We start from the raw sequence: 14,695 nt of genomic DNA on the forward strand, positions 1-14,695 counted from the left end.
CACCATGGGCCTGACACTGAGTGCAGATGATGGCAAAGCTGGGCACCATCATATATTGCCACCAGCTGGATGGACGATAGCTGTTGGCTGAGGAACTACTGTACCAATGCACCCCTGTGGAGCAGGAGTGTGATTGCCTGCTCACCACACCACAGAACCAATGCATAAGTTGGAAATAAAGTGTTAAACAGCCCCTTCTTCCTGAGCCTCATCGGCCTGCCATACAGTCTCATCCATTAGACACTGAGCCTGCTGATAATACAGCCATCCCATGCCACTCCTGTGGTTGCCTATATTACATATTGTGGGATCCATTTAGCATAAGATCAAGATATCTTTTCACAGGCATTAAGCAAGTCAGGTGTGATGTTAGTGAAAGTGCTCCGAACAGTCAAAACCTTTTTGATTTTAATGTGGTACAGTGCTTTCTCAACAGATTGTTATGTTTCTAAAGTTTCTCATCTACCTCCAAGGACTCAACCTCACTGTTCATTACACTGCTTATGAGAAAAGCAAAATATGTCTGCTTTATCAAGAGTGCTTCAAAACGACATGTCTCAAAACTATTGCCATTTGACAATTTGCCCAGACTGTACTGTGAAACATACACACAAGGAATTGTGAATTGTTCTTGTTGGTACTGCCGTACAGATGCTAATCATTTGATTACAGTAAAGAAACATTCAAAATATGGTTACCATTCCCAGTGTGAAGCTATTTACTAAATGTGCCTCAAAACAGGACATATAGTGGAAGTTTCTTGTAATCAGTCTCAGGATCCTACTGTCTGGATGATTTAAATAAAACAATGAATAATTATTAATGATTCAAAAGTATAAGAATTTACCTGTCCCATCATCTGAGTACTCAGTTGTAATGGTGATGTCATCAATGAATACCTCGGGAGTCGTGTAGAGATGAACAGAGCGATCAATCCCCGCATAATTGAAGAAGTCAAATGTGTAAGTTTGATATGTCCTACTGCCATTTTCACTGCATAAAAAAATATAATGTAAATAACAATACTCATGACACACAAGACATTCACTGTTATTATTTAGCACTATAAAGATTTCCTGTATGAACATGTGTACAGATTTATTTGCAATGTAGCAAAACTCTTAACAGTATAAAACAGTTGCTGAATCAAGGATATTACTGTAAGAAAAAGTTAAAATATGATGTTTTGTAACTAGTCATTACTTAGTAAGAAACAATTGGTAAATGTGCAATGAAAGGGATGACACTAAGAGTTACGTGAAGTATCAAAGAGATGAGTCTACAGTGTTTCAGAAGCAATAAGGTCTGTATATTTTTTTAAATTATTAATGATGCTCATTTAAAAAACAAAAATCTGTACAAAAATTAGTATAAATTTTTATGTGTGGGTAAAATGAACCTTTCATTCTATAATTTCAAGAAAAAAGCAGTTGTAAATCATTCACAACATTGACTTCAGCCTTTGATCCTGTTATTTCATGTCAACTGGGTGGTCAAGTCTTGCACTTTAATATGTTACTGCAAACATTGCTAGAAAGATGTGATAGGTGAGACAAAAATTAAGACACTAGACTAATGTTTGGGTGGAGTGAAGTCAGTGCCCCTTCTGAATTTCTATATTTCTCACTAGTAACTTTATAGCATTCAACAATCCAAAGCTAGAATTCTACCAACTCTAGATAATGAGAGAAAAGAAAGAAGATTAAGATTTACCAGCTCCTTGACAACATAGTCACAGAAGTAAAACACAAACACAGACTGGAGAAGGAAATAAGCTATGTTGTTTTGAAAGAAACCATCCCAAAACTTGTCTTAAGCAATTTAGAAGAAGCATATAAAATGTAAATCAGGATGACTGGAAAGGTATTTGATCACTCTTTCTCCATGACTCAAGGTCCATGTCTTAATCACTGCACTACCTTGATCAGAAACAATTCCAGGCATCCTCAGTCACTGTTGTAACAAAAGGGAAAACTCAGTGTAATGTATTGGGCAATATTTGTAAAAATACCAGTTTTTTGAAGACTTTGCTGCAGGATTTTTTAGGATTGACACCAGACATTATTCTTGCAGAATGCATTTGCATTCTACAAAATGCAAATTTCTCAAGAATGATTCCTTGACTCTTTATCAAATGTTAATATGAAAACTAACAAAATTTTTTCATTCATAAATAACTCATTGTTTGATATGTTTACTGCAACTGTTGCTGCACCACAGTGTTTCATTAGGTCTTTGGTGTGGGTTATCCAATTCCAGACTGGTCCATCTGTAACCCCAAAAACTGAACACTATCTAATTCTTGTTATTTTTTAAACCGCTAGTTGTATTTCTCCCATTCTATGAGTAGTGACAAAATGTATGCTCTCAGACTTGAAAAATTAAATGATAATCCATTTACTCTAAACCATCATTTGACATTTTCAAACATTTCTTTATAATTTTCACAGTGAGTGCTCTGGTACTTTCTTTTAATTCTTTAATTCATAAATCTGTATAATTTTCAATAAGAACATAATTTACACCTCGCAATAAGGACAAGATGAAAATGCTGCTTGGCAGTGAAAGATTAAAAAGGTGCTTATTTTTTGACCAAATTAAGTCATGCATTTTCTCTTTGTCTTTCTGTTGAAAATGCTCCGTCATAGAAGAACAATTCTGGAAGAACTGCAGACTATCTCTGGCTGCTGTAAGATCTTTACTTCACTCAATATATATTCCAGTTACAAATGTCTTTACCTGTTGGGCATATGTAAACTTAGTTTTCTTCTGCTAGTGAATAAGGAATGTACCAACAATTCCTGCTTCCAAGTGTTTAGTTTTCCAGTTTCAAAGCATCTTTAAATGCCCCAGTAAAATATTACTTTTTTCCTTGCCACATACCGGAGAGCAGTCCTGTTGTCATATCCAATAGCTTCTCACACCATGAGTCCAGGAGTTTGAGAGGTGCACATAATGATAACTGCCATTTCCTGAGACCTTTTGCTGGATCACCTGAGTGTGAATTGTGTCTGATCTGATTGCCAAGGACAGAAATAAAAACTCCCTGTTAAACACTACAGTATGCCACTTAATTTCCTAGTTGGCTCAGACTTGACACAATGTAAGTCTCTATTGTCTTTGGTATGGTGTCAGCAGTAAATGATGGTTAGCAACTCGAGATACTGACACACCTTCCAGTAATCTTTCCTGACAGTGCATGATGGCACTCTGCCTGTAACCTCTACCCAGATTCCAAATGCCAACATAATTTGTCAGAGCCAGTCAAACAATCCTACAATCTTCTTCCTTCTGGAAGGACGCAATGCCTACTCTCATGGTATTGTACTGTGTCTGCTTCACTGCCATCCATTCTACAGTCACTGTACTACACTGTTGGTCCCTCATGTCAATGATTTGCCTTTATCAAATTCCAAAAGATGGCAATAAGCTGCATGTACTTATCCTGTGGGCATGCTACGTTGCAATCTCCACCTGAAAAATTCTAGTAATGTCTGATATACCCAGTATTCATCATGTATTCACACCATACTTCATCAATAGGAATGGCTATTTTTGCACTGAAAATAAGCTCACATAGGGGAAAAAAAGGGTAAAATGGCCAGGTTGGGAAATGTGGCCACTGCTCATTTGATGTGTTCAACAGTGCTACTTCCTGCTGAGAAGTGGCCAAACTAGCTGTAATCAACACTGTTAGTGTTGTCAGTGACATTAACAATGGAAGTTTTCTCTGTTATCTTTCTATGAAAACATTTAGGTTTTTCAATCATTTGATGTAAGTTACGTCACTCATATTACTTTAGTTGCTTCACTTTTATGTACAGCAATATGTTTTCGTGATATCACAGTTCACACATTGCCTTTTGGCTTACAAATATAAGTCACTGTCATTTCCTTTGGTTGTACTGTTTAAGGTGTGAGCCACTTATACAAACATGGTGTTCGATCAGGAAAACTCGCCACGCTCTACACTGGGAAAAGTGGCCAAATTTCCTGACAGATGGCTACTATTCCCAACAATTCATTTTCAATTTGTTTGTCCCAGTGAGAATTAGCTAATTCCACACTGTGTGCGTAGTATAATAATTGAAATTAAAACATTACAAATGCATTTATACATAAAACTAATATCTGCTGTAGGCCTACCCAGTTATTTCAGCAGTCTAACGCTCGACTTTCCATAGTGGGAAGGAGTGCCTGGTCCCTGGCACAAATCCACCCGGCAGACATGCGTCGATGTCTGGTGAGCCGGTCAGTCTGTGGATGGTTTTTAGGCAGTTTTCCATCTGCCTTGATGAATGCAGGCTGGTTCCCCTTATTCCGCCTCAACTACACTATGTCGGCGATTGCTGTGCAAACAAGTTCTCCACGTATTCGTACACCACCATTACTCTACCATGGAAACGTAGGGGTTACACTCATCTGGTGTGAAACGTTCCCTGTTCCCTGGGGAGGGGGGGGGGGGGGGTCCATGGGGCACAGGCAGCCGAACCACACAATAACCCTCGGTATGGTGTGGGGCGGTGGAGGGGTGAAGTGGACTGCGGTAGTCATCGTGGGGTTGTGGACCACTGTGGCTGTGGCTCTGTCGTTTCTAGGTCCCCGGTTAACATACAATACAATACATACAATATCTGTTGTACTACTTTTCTGAAAGGTTTTGCAAGAGCTTCAAGATGGCAAGAAAATGCACTCAAAAAACAAAGCAACAAACTTGGGACACTGTTACGATGCAAAAGGTAACTGAAGCAGTAAAGAATGATAGCATGTCTTTTTCAGCAGCAGAAAAGCAATCCAATATTCCAGGTGATACACTAAAACAAGGAGTAGTAGGGAAAAATAGAGGTGCACTTTTTTTAACTAAAAAAGAAATTTTATGGAATTACAGAAAATGATCTGCAGCAATCAGAATTCTAGTTGGCAGAGCACAACAAAGTCCCACATTGTTTTAACAAAGAGTCTGGATTGGCAATGATTGGAGGGAGAAACTGTTGGAGTTGTAAGCACTGGGATCAAGAACTGTGCACTGGATGTGACATGGGCGATGACAATTTCACAACTGAATTTTGTACATGACTTAATATTGTTCCTGAGCATATAAATTGTGAATGAACTAGACTGAAACAGTAACCCATAATTAATCATTTATTTCTCTATTTATATTTGTTGATCTTTTTGTGCCAACAATGCATTGCAACACATTTCTTTTTCATTTTATTGTTGTTCTCCTAATAATAATCAATGGTGAAATAAAAACTATAAGCCTACCCATTTTGTAAAACCAAACAATCTGTTTGGGAAGGGTGGCAAAGGTCTGGCCACCTTACCCCATTAGGTAGAGAATAGTGGTCACTATGTAAGCATTCAGAAAAACATTTACATATCTTATAAAATGTAGACTTACCTTAGCTATAAATATTTGGTGTGATACCTTACAGTATGTAGATTCAAGATATAAATGCCCCAAGCTTCTGTTAATAGTCATGGTTTCACAAAAATTCAATTTCAGTTAGAGTGGCCACTTTACCCCACCTTCCCCTAAGTATAAAATTTTAATCAAAAGCACACAAGCATTTGAATACTGACTATCAGCCTGGTAGCATTCAGTCAGTATGTTGTCAGTATTACATATTAAATTTCCATCAATTTTTATACTAAGAAAAATTTATGTTTTGGCTTTTGATATTTCTTTCTGCTAGTGAGATCTGGTTCAGTTAATATCCACCTGCCTGCAGCTTCTTGTTTATTGTGCAGCAAGTACTATATCTTAAGAGGCTACTTGCTATTTGTGGAATGCTCTGCTGTCCACTGTAATTATTACTTTCTACTATTGGCCGGTTTTGGCTATTATCCCCCCTTTTGAGTAGTAGTTGATATTTAGGAGCACAAGCCACCATGTTACTTATGGTGTGGGGAGTTCCAGTATGTTCTAAATAATTTTTCATAAAAGCTTGAGATGTGGCAGTATTATTACAGTTCCCTTCCCATGTTCATCCCACATTCTTAATTTTTGTAATAACTTAATAATATTGAAAAGTATGATTGTTCTTTGTGTTTTACAGTATGCACCTGAAAAGTCTATGTTTAGTGTTCCTTCCATTCCACATAAAAATCATGGTATTGTCAATTTTAAAGGTAGCAGAATTCAGGGATAAACAAGGGACCTGTGTTTTACTTTGTTCTGACGTATGGTGAGGAAGAACACTTAGCAAGCAGAGATGACGGATGACAGGGTGACATAAGTTGCTGGTATGGATGGGAATACACTAAACAGATTCAGAAGGATGTAGGTTGCAGTAGGTACTGGGAGATGAAGAAGCTAGCACAGGATAGAGTAGCATGGAGAGCTGCATCAAACCAGTCTCAGGACTGAAGACCACAACAACAACAACAACATGGTACAAAACATACTTATAGGGTAGAAGCAACTTTTATCATAACCATACCGTAATACCACGTACTTTGCATTCACTGGTTGCATCACACTTAATGGTAACAGAATCCAGCCGTTTGCCAACCCTAAATCCTTCCAACAGATTGCCACAGGTTGTACGGTGACTCATCGTACCAAATTAGCACAGGAATGTGCGGTTTAGGAGGAGCTGCTGAACCACTGTACTCCATTCTTTTTAATTTCCTACACATAGCCATTGTGTTAGCTGGACAGCTGATAGCACTTTGGAACTCACAATTATTGATTCCTTCTGCTGATTTCATGTAATTTTTACCACCACTCTCTGCAGTGCTCAAAAGTCTCAGTCAGTCAGTACATAAGGCTGCTGGTCTTAGTTTAGCTGCAGCTTTTCCTTTGGATTTCTATTTCACAATCACAGTAGATGTGGGCAGCTTTAGAAGGGTTGAACTGTTCCTGGCATATCTGTCACTCAGGTGACAGCCAGTGAGAAGTCCATATTCAAAGTCACTCAGCTCTCCTTACTGACCCATTCTTCTGTTAATGCTTCTCTACTGACAACACTCTACTTCCCACCTCTCTTTACACATTTAGTGGTCAATACCACAGTTTGTAGGGGTGTTTGGATACTTTTCACCAGATAGTATATACTCTCAAAGAAGGTTCAAAATTAATTGCTATTTTAGATAGGACATATTCTTAAAGCTAATGAAATTAAGTACTGCATTCCATACAATCTGTATAAAGTCTATTAATTTACTCATCACCATATCACAGACTTTAAATTCATATCATTCATTGTCTTAATGAACAATTATAACACACTGTAACATATCTCAGCTCTGTTCTATGTAACATACTGGACCTTGTTGCCTATTTATCCCACTATATGGAAAGAACCAGAGAGAAGGCTTAACAATAATTCCATTAGGATAGATCAACATTCTCATTTACGTTATTTTTCAGTTGATCATGATCAGACTTTTAATTATTAAGATGTTTCAGAATCCCTGAGATGATGTGAAGGTATTTTCATATGTTATTGGCATAACATTATTTTAATTTCATGCAGAACATTAAACACGATATAAACACAATCTTGGTTTTGAAACTGTAAATTGTAATATGTTCCTTTGCTATAACTACACACTTACGTTCTCAGAGTTTCAAATGCACCTTGTGGAATGGTTGTATTGGTAAGTATATTGTTCACTGCAACAGTTATTCGGTTGCTTGCTCCAAAATTCAGCAGAGATGTGATCTCAGATTGAAATGGTAGATGTCCAATATCATGTTCCATCACTCTGTAACCATTCAACCACTAAAAAAAGAAGGAAAATATAAGGTGTCAAACTGTTGCTTCAATGGTTGACCCCATAAGCTAGAAATGTCTGAAAGACCTGAAGTCAATTGAAACTAAATACTGAAATAGTGAAAAGTTTAGCTTTGTGGATCAGAATTGTTTATTGTAGGAGTTTAAATATGGTACAGAAAGTTCCGGAAGAAGATAAATAATTTAGAAGTAACGGAGCAACTACCACCCCCTGCCACACCCACTCACCCATGACACAACACCCCCCCCCCCCCTTACCACACACACACACACACACACACACACACACACACATATGTGCAGCTATGTTGTGCCAGCAGAACACACAATGTCAGGGCTGCAACTTGGCTGGTAGACTGGGCATGAGGTGTTGTGTTAGGAGGAGTGGCTAGAGGGACAAAGAGGTAGGAAGCAGGAGGGGCGGGGAAGGTTACCTGAAAGCTCAGAGGGAGGCAGCAGATGCATGGGGTAGGAATGCCAAACATGGGCCCCAGAGACACTGAGTTTGCTTGTTGAGGCCACTTGGATTATGAGAGCAGAGGTCTGCATAGATCAGAGAAGCTGGTGCCGGGGGTTAAGGACCCAGAGCCACAGGTTGTGAAGCAGCCATTGAACTTGAGCATATTGTGTTCAGCAGTGTTATCAACAATTGGGTGATCAACCCTGCTCTTGGACACAGTTTGGCTGTGACTATTCATTCTAATTAACGCCTGGTTGGTGGTCACTTGCGCACATAATCCTATGTAGAAATTGCAGCAGAGCTGGTAAATGATATGGCTGCTTTCACATGTGGCCTGCCTCTGATGGAATAGCATAAGCCTGCTGCTGCTCCTACCCCATGAGAGACAAGGCCACCCATGAAAGCAGCCATATCATATACCAGCTCTGCTGTGTTTGTGCACAGTATTTTATGTAGGCATGATCAGTACCCAGCTGCCACCAGAATGAATGGCCATTGTCAAACTGTGTTCAAGAGTAGAGCTGACAACTTGGTGGCAGAACACAACATGCTTCAGTTCAATGGCTGCTTCATAATCTGCACCACTTAGAGCCTTCTGCCCAACACCTGCCTCTGAGCTACGCATATGAGAGTTGTCCTTGCAACATATTGTCCATTCCCACAGCCTTCCTCTCCTCAGTCTTCAATGACCCACTACACCCACACTCTCTACCCAACAGCTGCCCTTTCTTCTATACTATCACCCTTCCCCAATCCACTCCTCCATGTCAACATCATCATATGATGAATCAAGTCACCAGCTTCAATGACTGTGTTCAGTATTCATATCCCAAGCATGTGCTGCTTCTGCCTCACACATTTTCATCTGTTACACATTCCCTCCCCCCCCCCCCCCCTACCCCTCTGAGCCACCTGCTACCTTTCCACATCTCCTCCTCCAGCTCCCCACTTCTTCACCCTATAGGCACCATACCTGACACAACCCCTCACCCCAGTCTACCTGTTGAACAGTAATTCCAACATTGTCTCTTCAGCTTGTACAATGTAGCTGTCTAGGTGTATGTGTAGGGGGGAGGGAGGCAGGTGTATGTGGTTGTGTGTGATCAAAGGAATCATCTGAAAGTTAGCAAAGTTTTCATTCTAAAGAATGCAATCTTGTGGCTGTCAATGACTCAACACTTCCATTATTTGTTAGTTGTCTTCATTACTTCTAAATTATTTACATAATGTAGACGACTGTCATCTTGTAGAGAAAAATCTCAAACAGTTAGGTTTTAGAACTCGCAGTCTTGGAAATGGTTGTTTTGTGAACAACTTGCACTGCCCTTATTTGGAACAAACCTATAGCAAACCTTTGGAGCAGCACACAGCAATTATTTACAGTTTTCCCTGAACTCAGTCACAATAGTGCCTCACTGTTAATTTCACTAAATGATTGTTCATATTGTTACAAAAATTCTAACAGTTTGTCATCAGATGGATGGGATACCACTCATAACAAGCATTATAAATAACATTTAACTAGTACAAGAATCGCTATCTATCATTTTATTACAAGGCCATATTATGAATTGTCATGCAGCAGCCACACTAAGCAACATGCGGAAAAAGTGATACACTTACAATTAAGAATATCTGGGCTCATGGCTAAGTAAGGACATGCTAGATGCATTACCTGTGGTTACAACAAATCAGTCCAGCTGAGCATCAGAATGATTCCATTGCATTAGCTGTCAATAAATTCTACTTAAACTAATATTTTTGAAGAATCAAAACAGAATATATTCTTTATTATGTAAGGAAGTTTTTATGCTCTGATGATTCTGCCATTGATGTTTAACTTATATAATGAGCAGCACACTAATTTCACTTGCAGATTTGGAACATAATATAGATTGACAGTGTTCAGTGTAGCATAGATACAGTGAGCCTGTTTCAGATGTAAGCTGCATTGTAAAACAACTATCCTAATTTGGGGTCTGTGTTGAAAGGAATCAACATCTTTTAGAGCAACAGTAACTAAGGATCTGGAAAGAGGCTGAATCTATGAATGTCACCACGCAATCTTCAGTTCTGAGCTCTGTTGTACAAAGCAGGAGGGAGAAGCCAAAAAGTTAAGTAAAATGTCATATATATTTTGCACATGTTGTGGTGCACTTTAAAACAAACAAATGTCAAGATTCAGTCAGGGAAAATTGACATTCATAATCACAATTAACAGATTATGATTCAAGAATTAAACATTATGATTTAGAATTTATTAATATTTAAACTAAGTTTAGACAACAGTTAGAGTGGTACTGAACTTTCCACACATTCACAACATTTCAGCAGTGACACCATTCCTAAGAATCTCAGTGGCACGACACAGTTAAATAATGTCATATCTTTATTGTGTCTCACAGTTTCAATAGAAGATTGGAACAATAACTACACACTGTGACACTGAACACTAAATCAGTTTTCTGCACTAATAGCTCATTTTAATATTTCAAAACATAGTTTACTGTAAAAACTTAACAATTTCTATCCTTAAAGTCCCTTCCCAGCTGGCTGAAGTGATAACACAAGAACTTTCAATAATATAAATCATTCTGACAGCAAGAACATGTCATTAGTGTCAGTTTCCTTTTAGACCATTTTACATATAAAATAAATCAGTCTGAAAACTGTAATGACCTGGCTAAAAGACCATAGGTCCATTTTCAGTATAAAAAAACTGCAGTTCATAATTGAATCAATTGAAATTGTCCTTCTCATGTTACTGGAGGTAGACTAGCAACAATGTGAAAAATACAGATCGCTACTCACCACATGGAGGTGGTGCTGTGTGACAGACAAGCTGAATGAAGAAGACTGCTAGATATTAAGCAGCTATCAGACGAAGTCCTTCATCAGATAGACATCAAAACTCAGTCACATTCACACAAATACAGTTCTCACACATATGGCTGCTGTCTTCCTTGTGTGCTAAGACCTGACTGTGAGTGCATCAGAGACAAACTGTGAACTTTAGTGGGGTCACAGAGGAGGTGAAGAAGTAGAGAACGGAAAGTAAAAGACTATGCAGTTGTGTTGGCAGGATAGGAGGCACATGGAGGGCTGGAGTAGGGACAGCAAAGGGAATAAACAGGTGGCAGACAAGGATTACTGAAGACAGAGCCCAGGGGAGTTACAGGAATGAAGGATATGTTACACGAAGAGTTCCCACCTGTGCAGTTCAGTAAAGCTGGTGACGGTGGGAAAAATTCAGATGGCACAGGCTGTGAAGCTGTCACTAAAGTGAAGCACATTGTATTGGATGTCATGCTCAGCAACTGTGTGGTCCAACTATCTCTTGGGCAGAGTTTTCTGTGGCTGCTCACATGGACAGAGAGCTTGTTATAATGCTCACATAAAATGCAGCACAGTGGTTGTAGCTAAGTTGGTAGACGACATAGTGGCTTTCTCAGGTGGCCCTGCCTTTGGTTTGGTATAGGGTAGGACACAGTTTTGACAGGGTGGGATTAGGAGTAAAGGGTGGATGTATGGGGCAGGTCTTGAATTTAGCTCAATAGCAGGGTTTGAGAAATCAGGCAATGGGTTGGGAGTAGAGGTGGAATAGGGACATACAAGGATATTGCATAAGTTCAATGGATGATGGAATATCACTGTTGGAGGGGTGGAGAGGATAGTGGGGAAGATATTTCTCACTTTAGGGCAGGATGAGGGGTAATGAAAACCAAGATGGGGAATGTGATTTAGTTGCCCAATCCTGGCTGGTACTGAGTAATGAGAGGGGTGCTCCTTTGCAACCTGACAGGGAGGGCATGCTCATAGGTGGGTGTGGAGACAGGGCAAAAGAGATCTTTTCTGAACAAGATGGGGAGGGTAATTTTGGTTTGAGATGACCTCCATGAGACCCTTGGCATGTTTGGAGAGGGACTGCACATAACTACTCATGCAGTGACCATGAGTGACTAGGCCGTATGGCCTTTGGCCCTCTCCCCTTACTCACAAACCACTTTCACCCAGTGCTGCACCAAGCAGGCCACTACCCTGTAATCCCTATGTCACTGCACACTCCCACAGGCAGCACTAGTGTCTTAGCCTATTCCTACTCTGCTGTCCCTCCCTCTGTCTGCACTACACCCCCTCTGTACCCTGCTACTCACACTGGCAAAGATCACTGGTCACCTCAGATCCTGTTGTAGTCAGGCCCTAATGCCTGGAGATGATAGTGACCATGTATCTCTGAGAGTTGTGCTTATGTTAATGTATGTGAGTTTTGTTGTCTACTTCTTATGAACGTCTTAGTCCAAGAGCTGAATTATATCTAGCAGTCTTTTTCGTTGTGTCAGTTTTCTACTGAACATCTGCTATATGTGGTGAGGCAGTCTATCATTTTCACATTGTTGTTATTCCATCCTGGACATCCATTGTTTGGAGTTAAACTAAACTAGATAATCATGCACATCTTACAGTATTTATGTAGATTATTACATAATGGTTTATGAGCTTCAGCATGTCAAATGAGTCCAGTAGGCTCTATAATGGATCCAAATCGTCAACTAGCCATCTCCAGACTCAAGAAAACAATATTGTTATATATTTTTACTTGTGTCATAGAAAATTAGCCTGTTAAAAGATTACATGGTGAGATCACTGAGAGGTCAGTAACACTGTAAAAGTAGTTTTCAGCCAAGTAGATGCATGTTATAACAACTTTAGCTCCAATAGGAACTGAGGTGAACGTCCCCACAGTACAATTCTGGCAGTGCATGTTCGGCAGTGCAAATGTCAAGCAGCAATTCTCCTGGAAGGTGAAGTAACCTGACATGATCACTGTCCACTTTGATTTAAGAAGTTGTCTTCTGAAGAGAGGTATTTTCACTGACTACTTATGAACAGCTTGCCCCAAAGCACTTGTCTCTTCCTCCACTGTTAACTGAATGACAGATTGTTACCTACTCTACTGTACTGCCAGAGCAAGCTGCGAGCATCTAGACTCTTGCATGAGACATCGATACCTAATATATTGTCATCTATCTGTTGTTTTACTACCAGTGATGGCAGTATGAGAAATTCGTTCATGGAGAGCATAATAAATTATCTGCGTGACTGGTACCTTTACATTCCTATCATACAGCACTGTATAACATCCTTTCGACATTAGGTGTGATCATTGCCAGGGCAGAGGGGTGGAAATAGAGTTCTGGTATGGGAATAAACTTTCCAATTGATAATTTTCCAATTTATTGAAACTGTATGGCACATCGGCATCAATCAGACTGAAAAAAATATGAACTAAAAATTTTGGACTAGTGGTAGGCCTACATTCCTGTAGCCAAATCAGTGATTCACAAAGGCATTTGAATTTCACATTGTTCCAGGATGCACAGTTATCTGGTGGTGGTAAGCACTCGCCTTCCTTCAGTCAGTAAACTAATTTGTTTGGCGATGCAGGACATGGCATTTGTAACACAAGCAGTGAATAGGCATAGGTGAAAGTGACATTTAGGTATAATGACTCAATGACTGTGTTGAAGCTGGATGGCTCACCATTCTCAAAGCACGATCTGCAAAATGTCTCCAGGTAGCCTAGATAAAAACAGCCAACGTTGGGTACTTTTGGCCAAATTTTCTGTCTGCAGCACTAGGCGAGAAAGCATTTGGAATGGTTAAATTCACAAATCAGGTTACTGACCACTTCAGCAGAGTAGCAGACACTGCCAAAGCGCAGCCAGACACGTGTGTCGCTGCGCTCCCAGGATCGTGGCACGAAGAAGCTCCGGTCATACCAGACGAGCCCCACATGATCACGCACCTCCTTCAGTGTTGTCACGTCATTGTAACTGGCAGGCACTGGCATCGTCAGCACACCACCAGTCTGAAGCAGAGAAATAACTTGCACTGTAAAGTGGCAGTTACATGGACGGTAGTAAAGCAGAGTGTTCAGTGTCTGAGTCCTACTACAATATCTTTCGACATGAATACTTCTCTTGATTCTATTATTAGTTTTCGATTATACTGTATGGTGAAAACAGTTCTCTATCTATTTATCTTTCCGTCAGTCTCTTTTCAATAATACCCAACATTTTTATGGTTGCTGATGCAGCAAGTAGAATTCGTAAAACATTAAAAGTTAGCGACTCCCTTATCGAATCCATGTGTTGGATAGACTGATACATCCCCCAGTCTTGTGTTGATTTTGGGGAAATTCTCACACTCGTTTATGCAAATTGTGGGCTGGTATTTCATGTTCTCTAATAAGTGGTGCACAGAAACATGTGAAGTAGATCATCATTCCCTTCATCATAGCAATCGAATTTCCATTTCACTCAATAAATATAACAGAAGCGTACTGTGTACAACTTCCTATCTGATGTTAAGAAGACATTCTGCCGACAGAAGAGGCTCCTGGCCATGAAGATAAAGAATTTAAAACAAGGAAGAGCAGATGCCCACTATGTGCACAGACCGAAAAATAGAAAACAATGAGAAAGAGAAT

At 39.7% G+C, this 14,695-nt stretch overlaps 1 protein-coding gene across 1 annotated transcript in view; it reads right to left on the minus strand.

The window, feature by feature from the left end:
• The window catches only part of LOC126190528 (beta-glucuronidase-like), a 138,518-nt gene that overhangs the window by 84,403 nt on the left and 39,420 nt on the right, over positions 1-14,695 (minus strand). Inside the window, exons 3-5 of the mRNA XM_049931027.1 lie at positions 13,892-14,074; positions 7,567-7,733; positions 848-993 (exon numbers count right to left, since the gene is read on the minus strand). Coding sequence (XP_049786984.1) covers positions 848-993; positions 7,567-7,733; positions 13,892-14,074 — 496 coding nt within the window. The remainder of the gene's footprint in view (positions 1-847; positions 994-7,566; positions 7,734-13,891; positions 14,075-14,695) is intronic.

This window comes from Schistocerca cancellata, chromosome 1, assembly GCF_023864275.1.
Source record: "Schistocerca cancellata isolate TAMUIC-IGC-003103 chromosome 1, iqSchCanc2.1, whole genome shotgun sequence".
Lineage (NCBI taxonomy): Eukaryota > Metazoa > Arthropoda > Insecta > Orthoptera > Acrididae > Schistocerca > Schistocerca cancellata.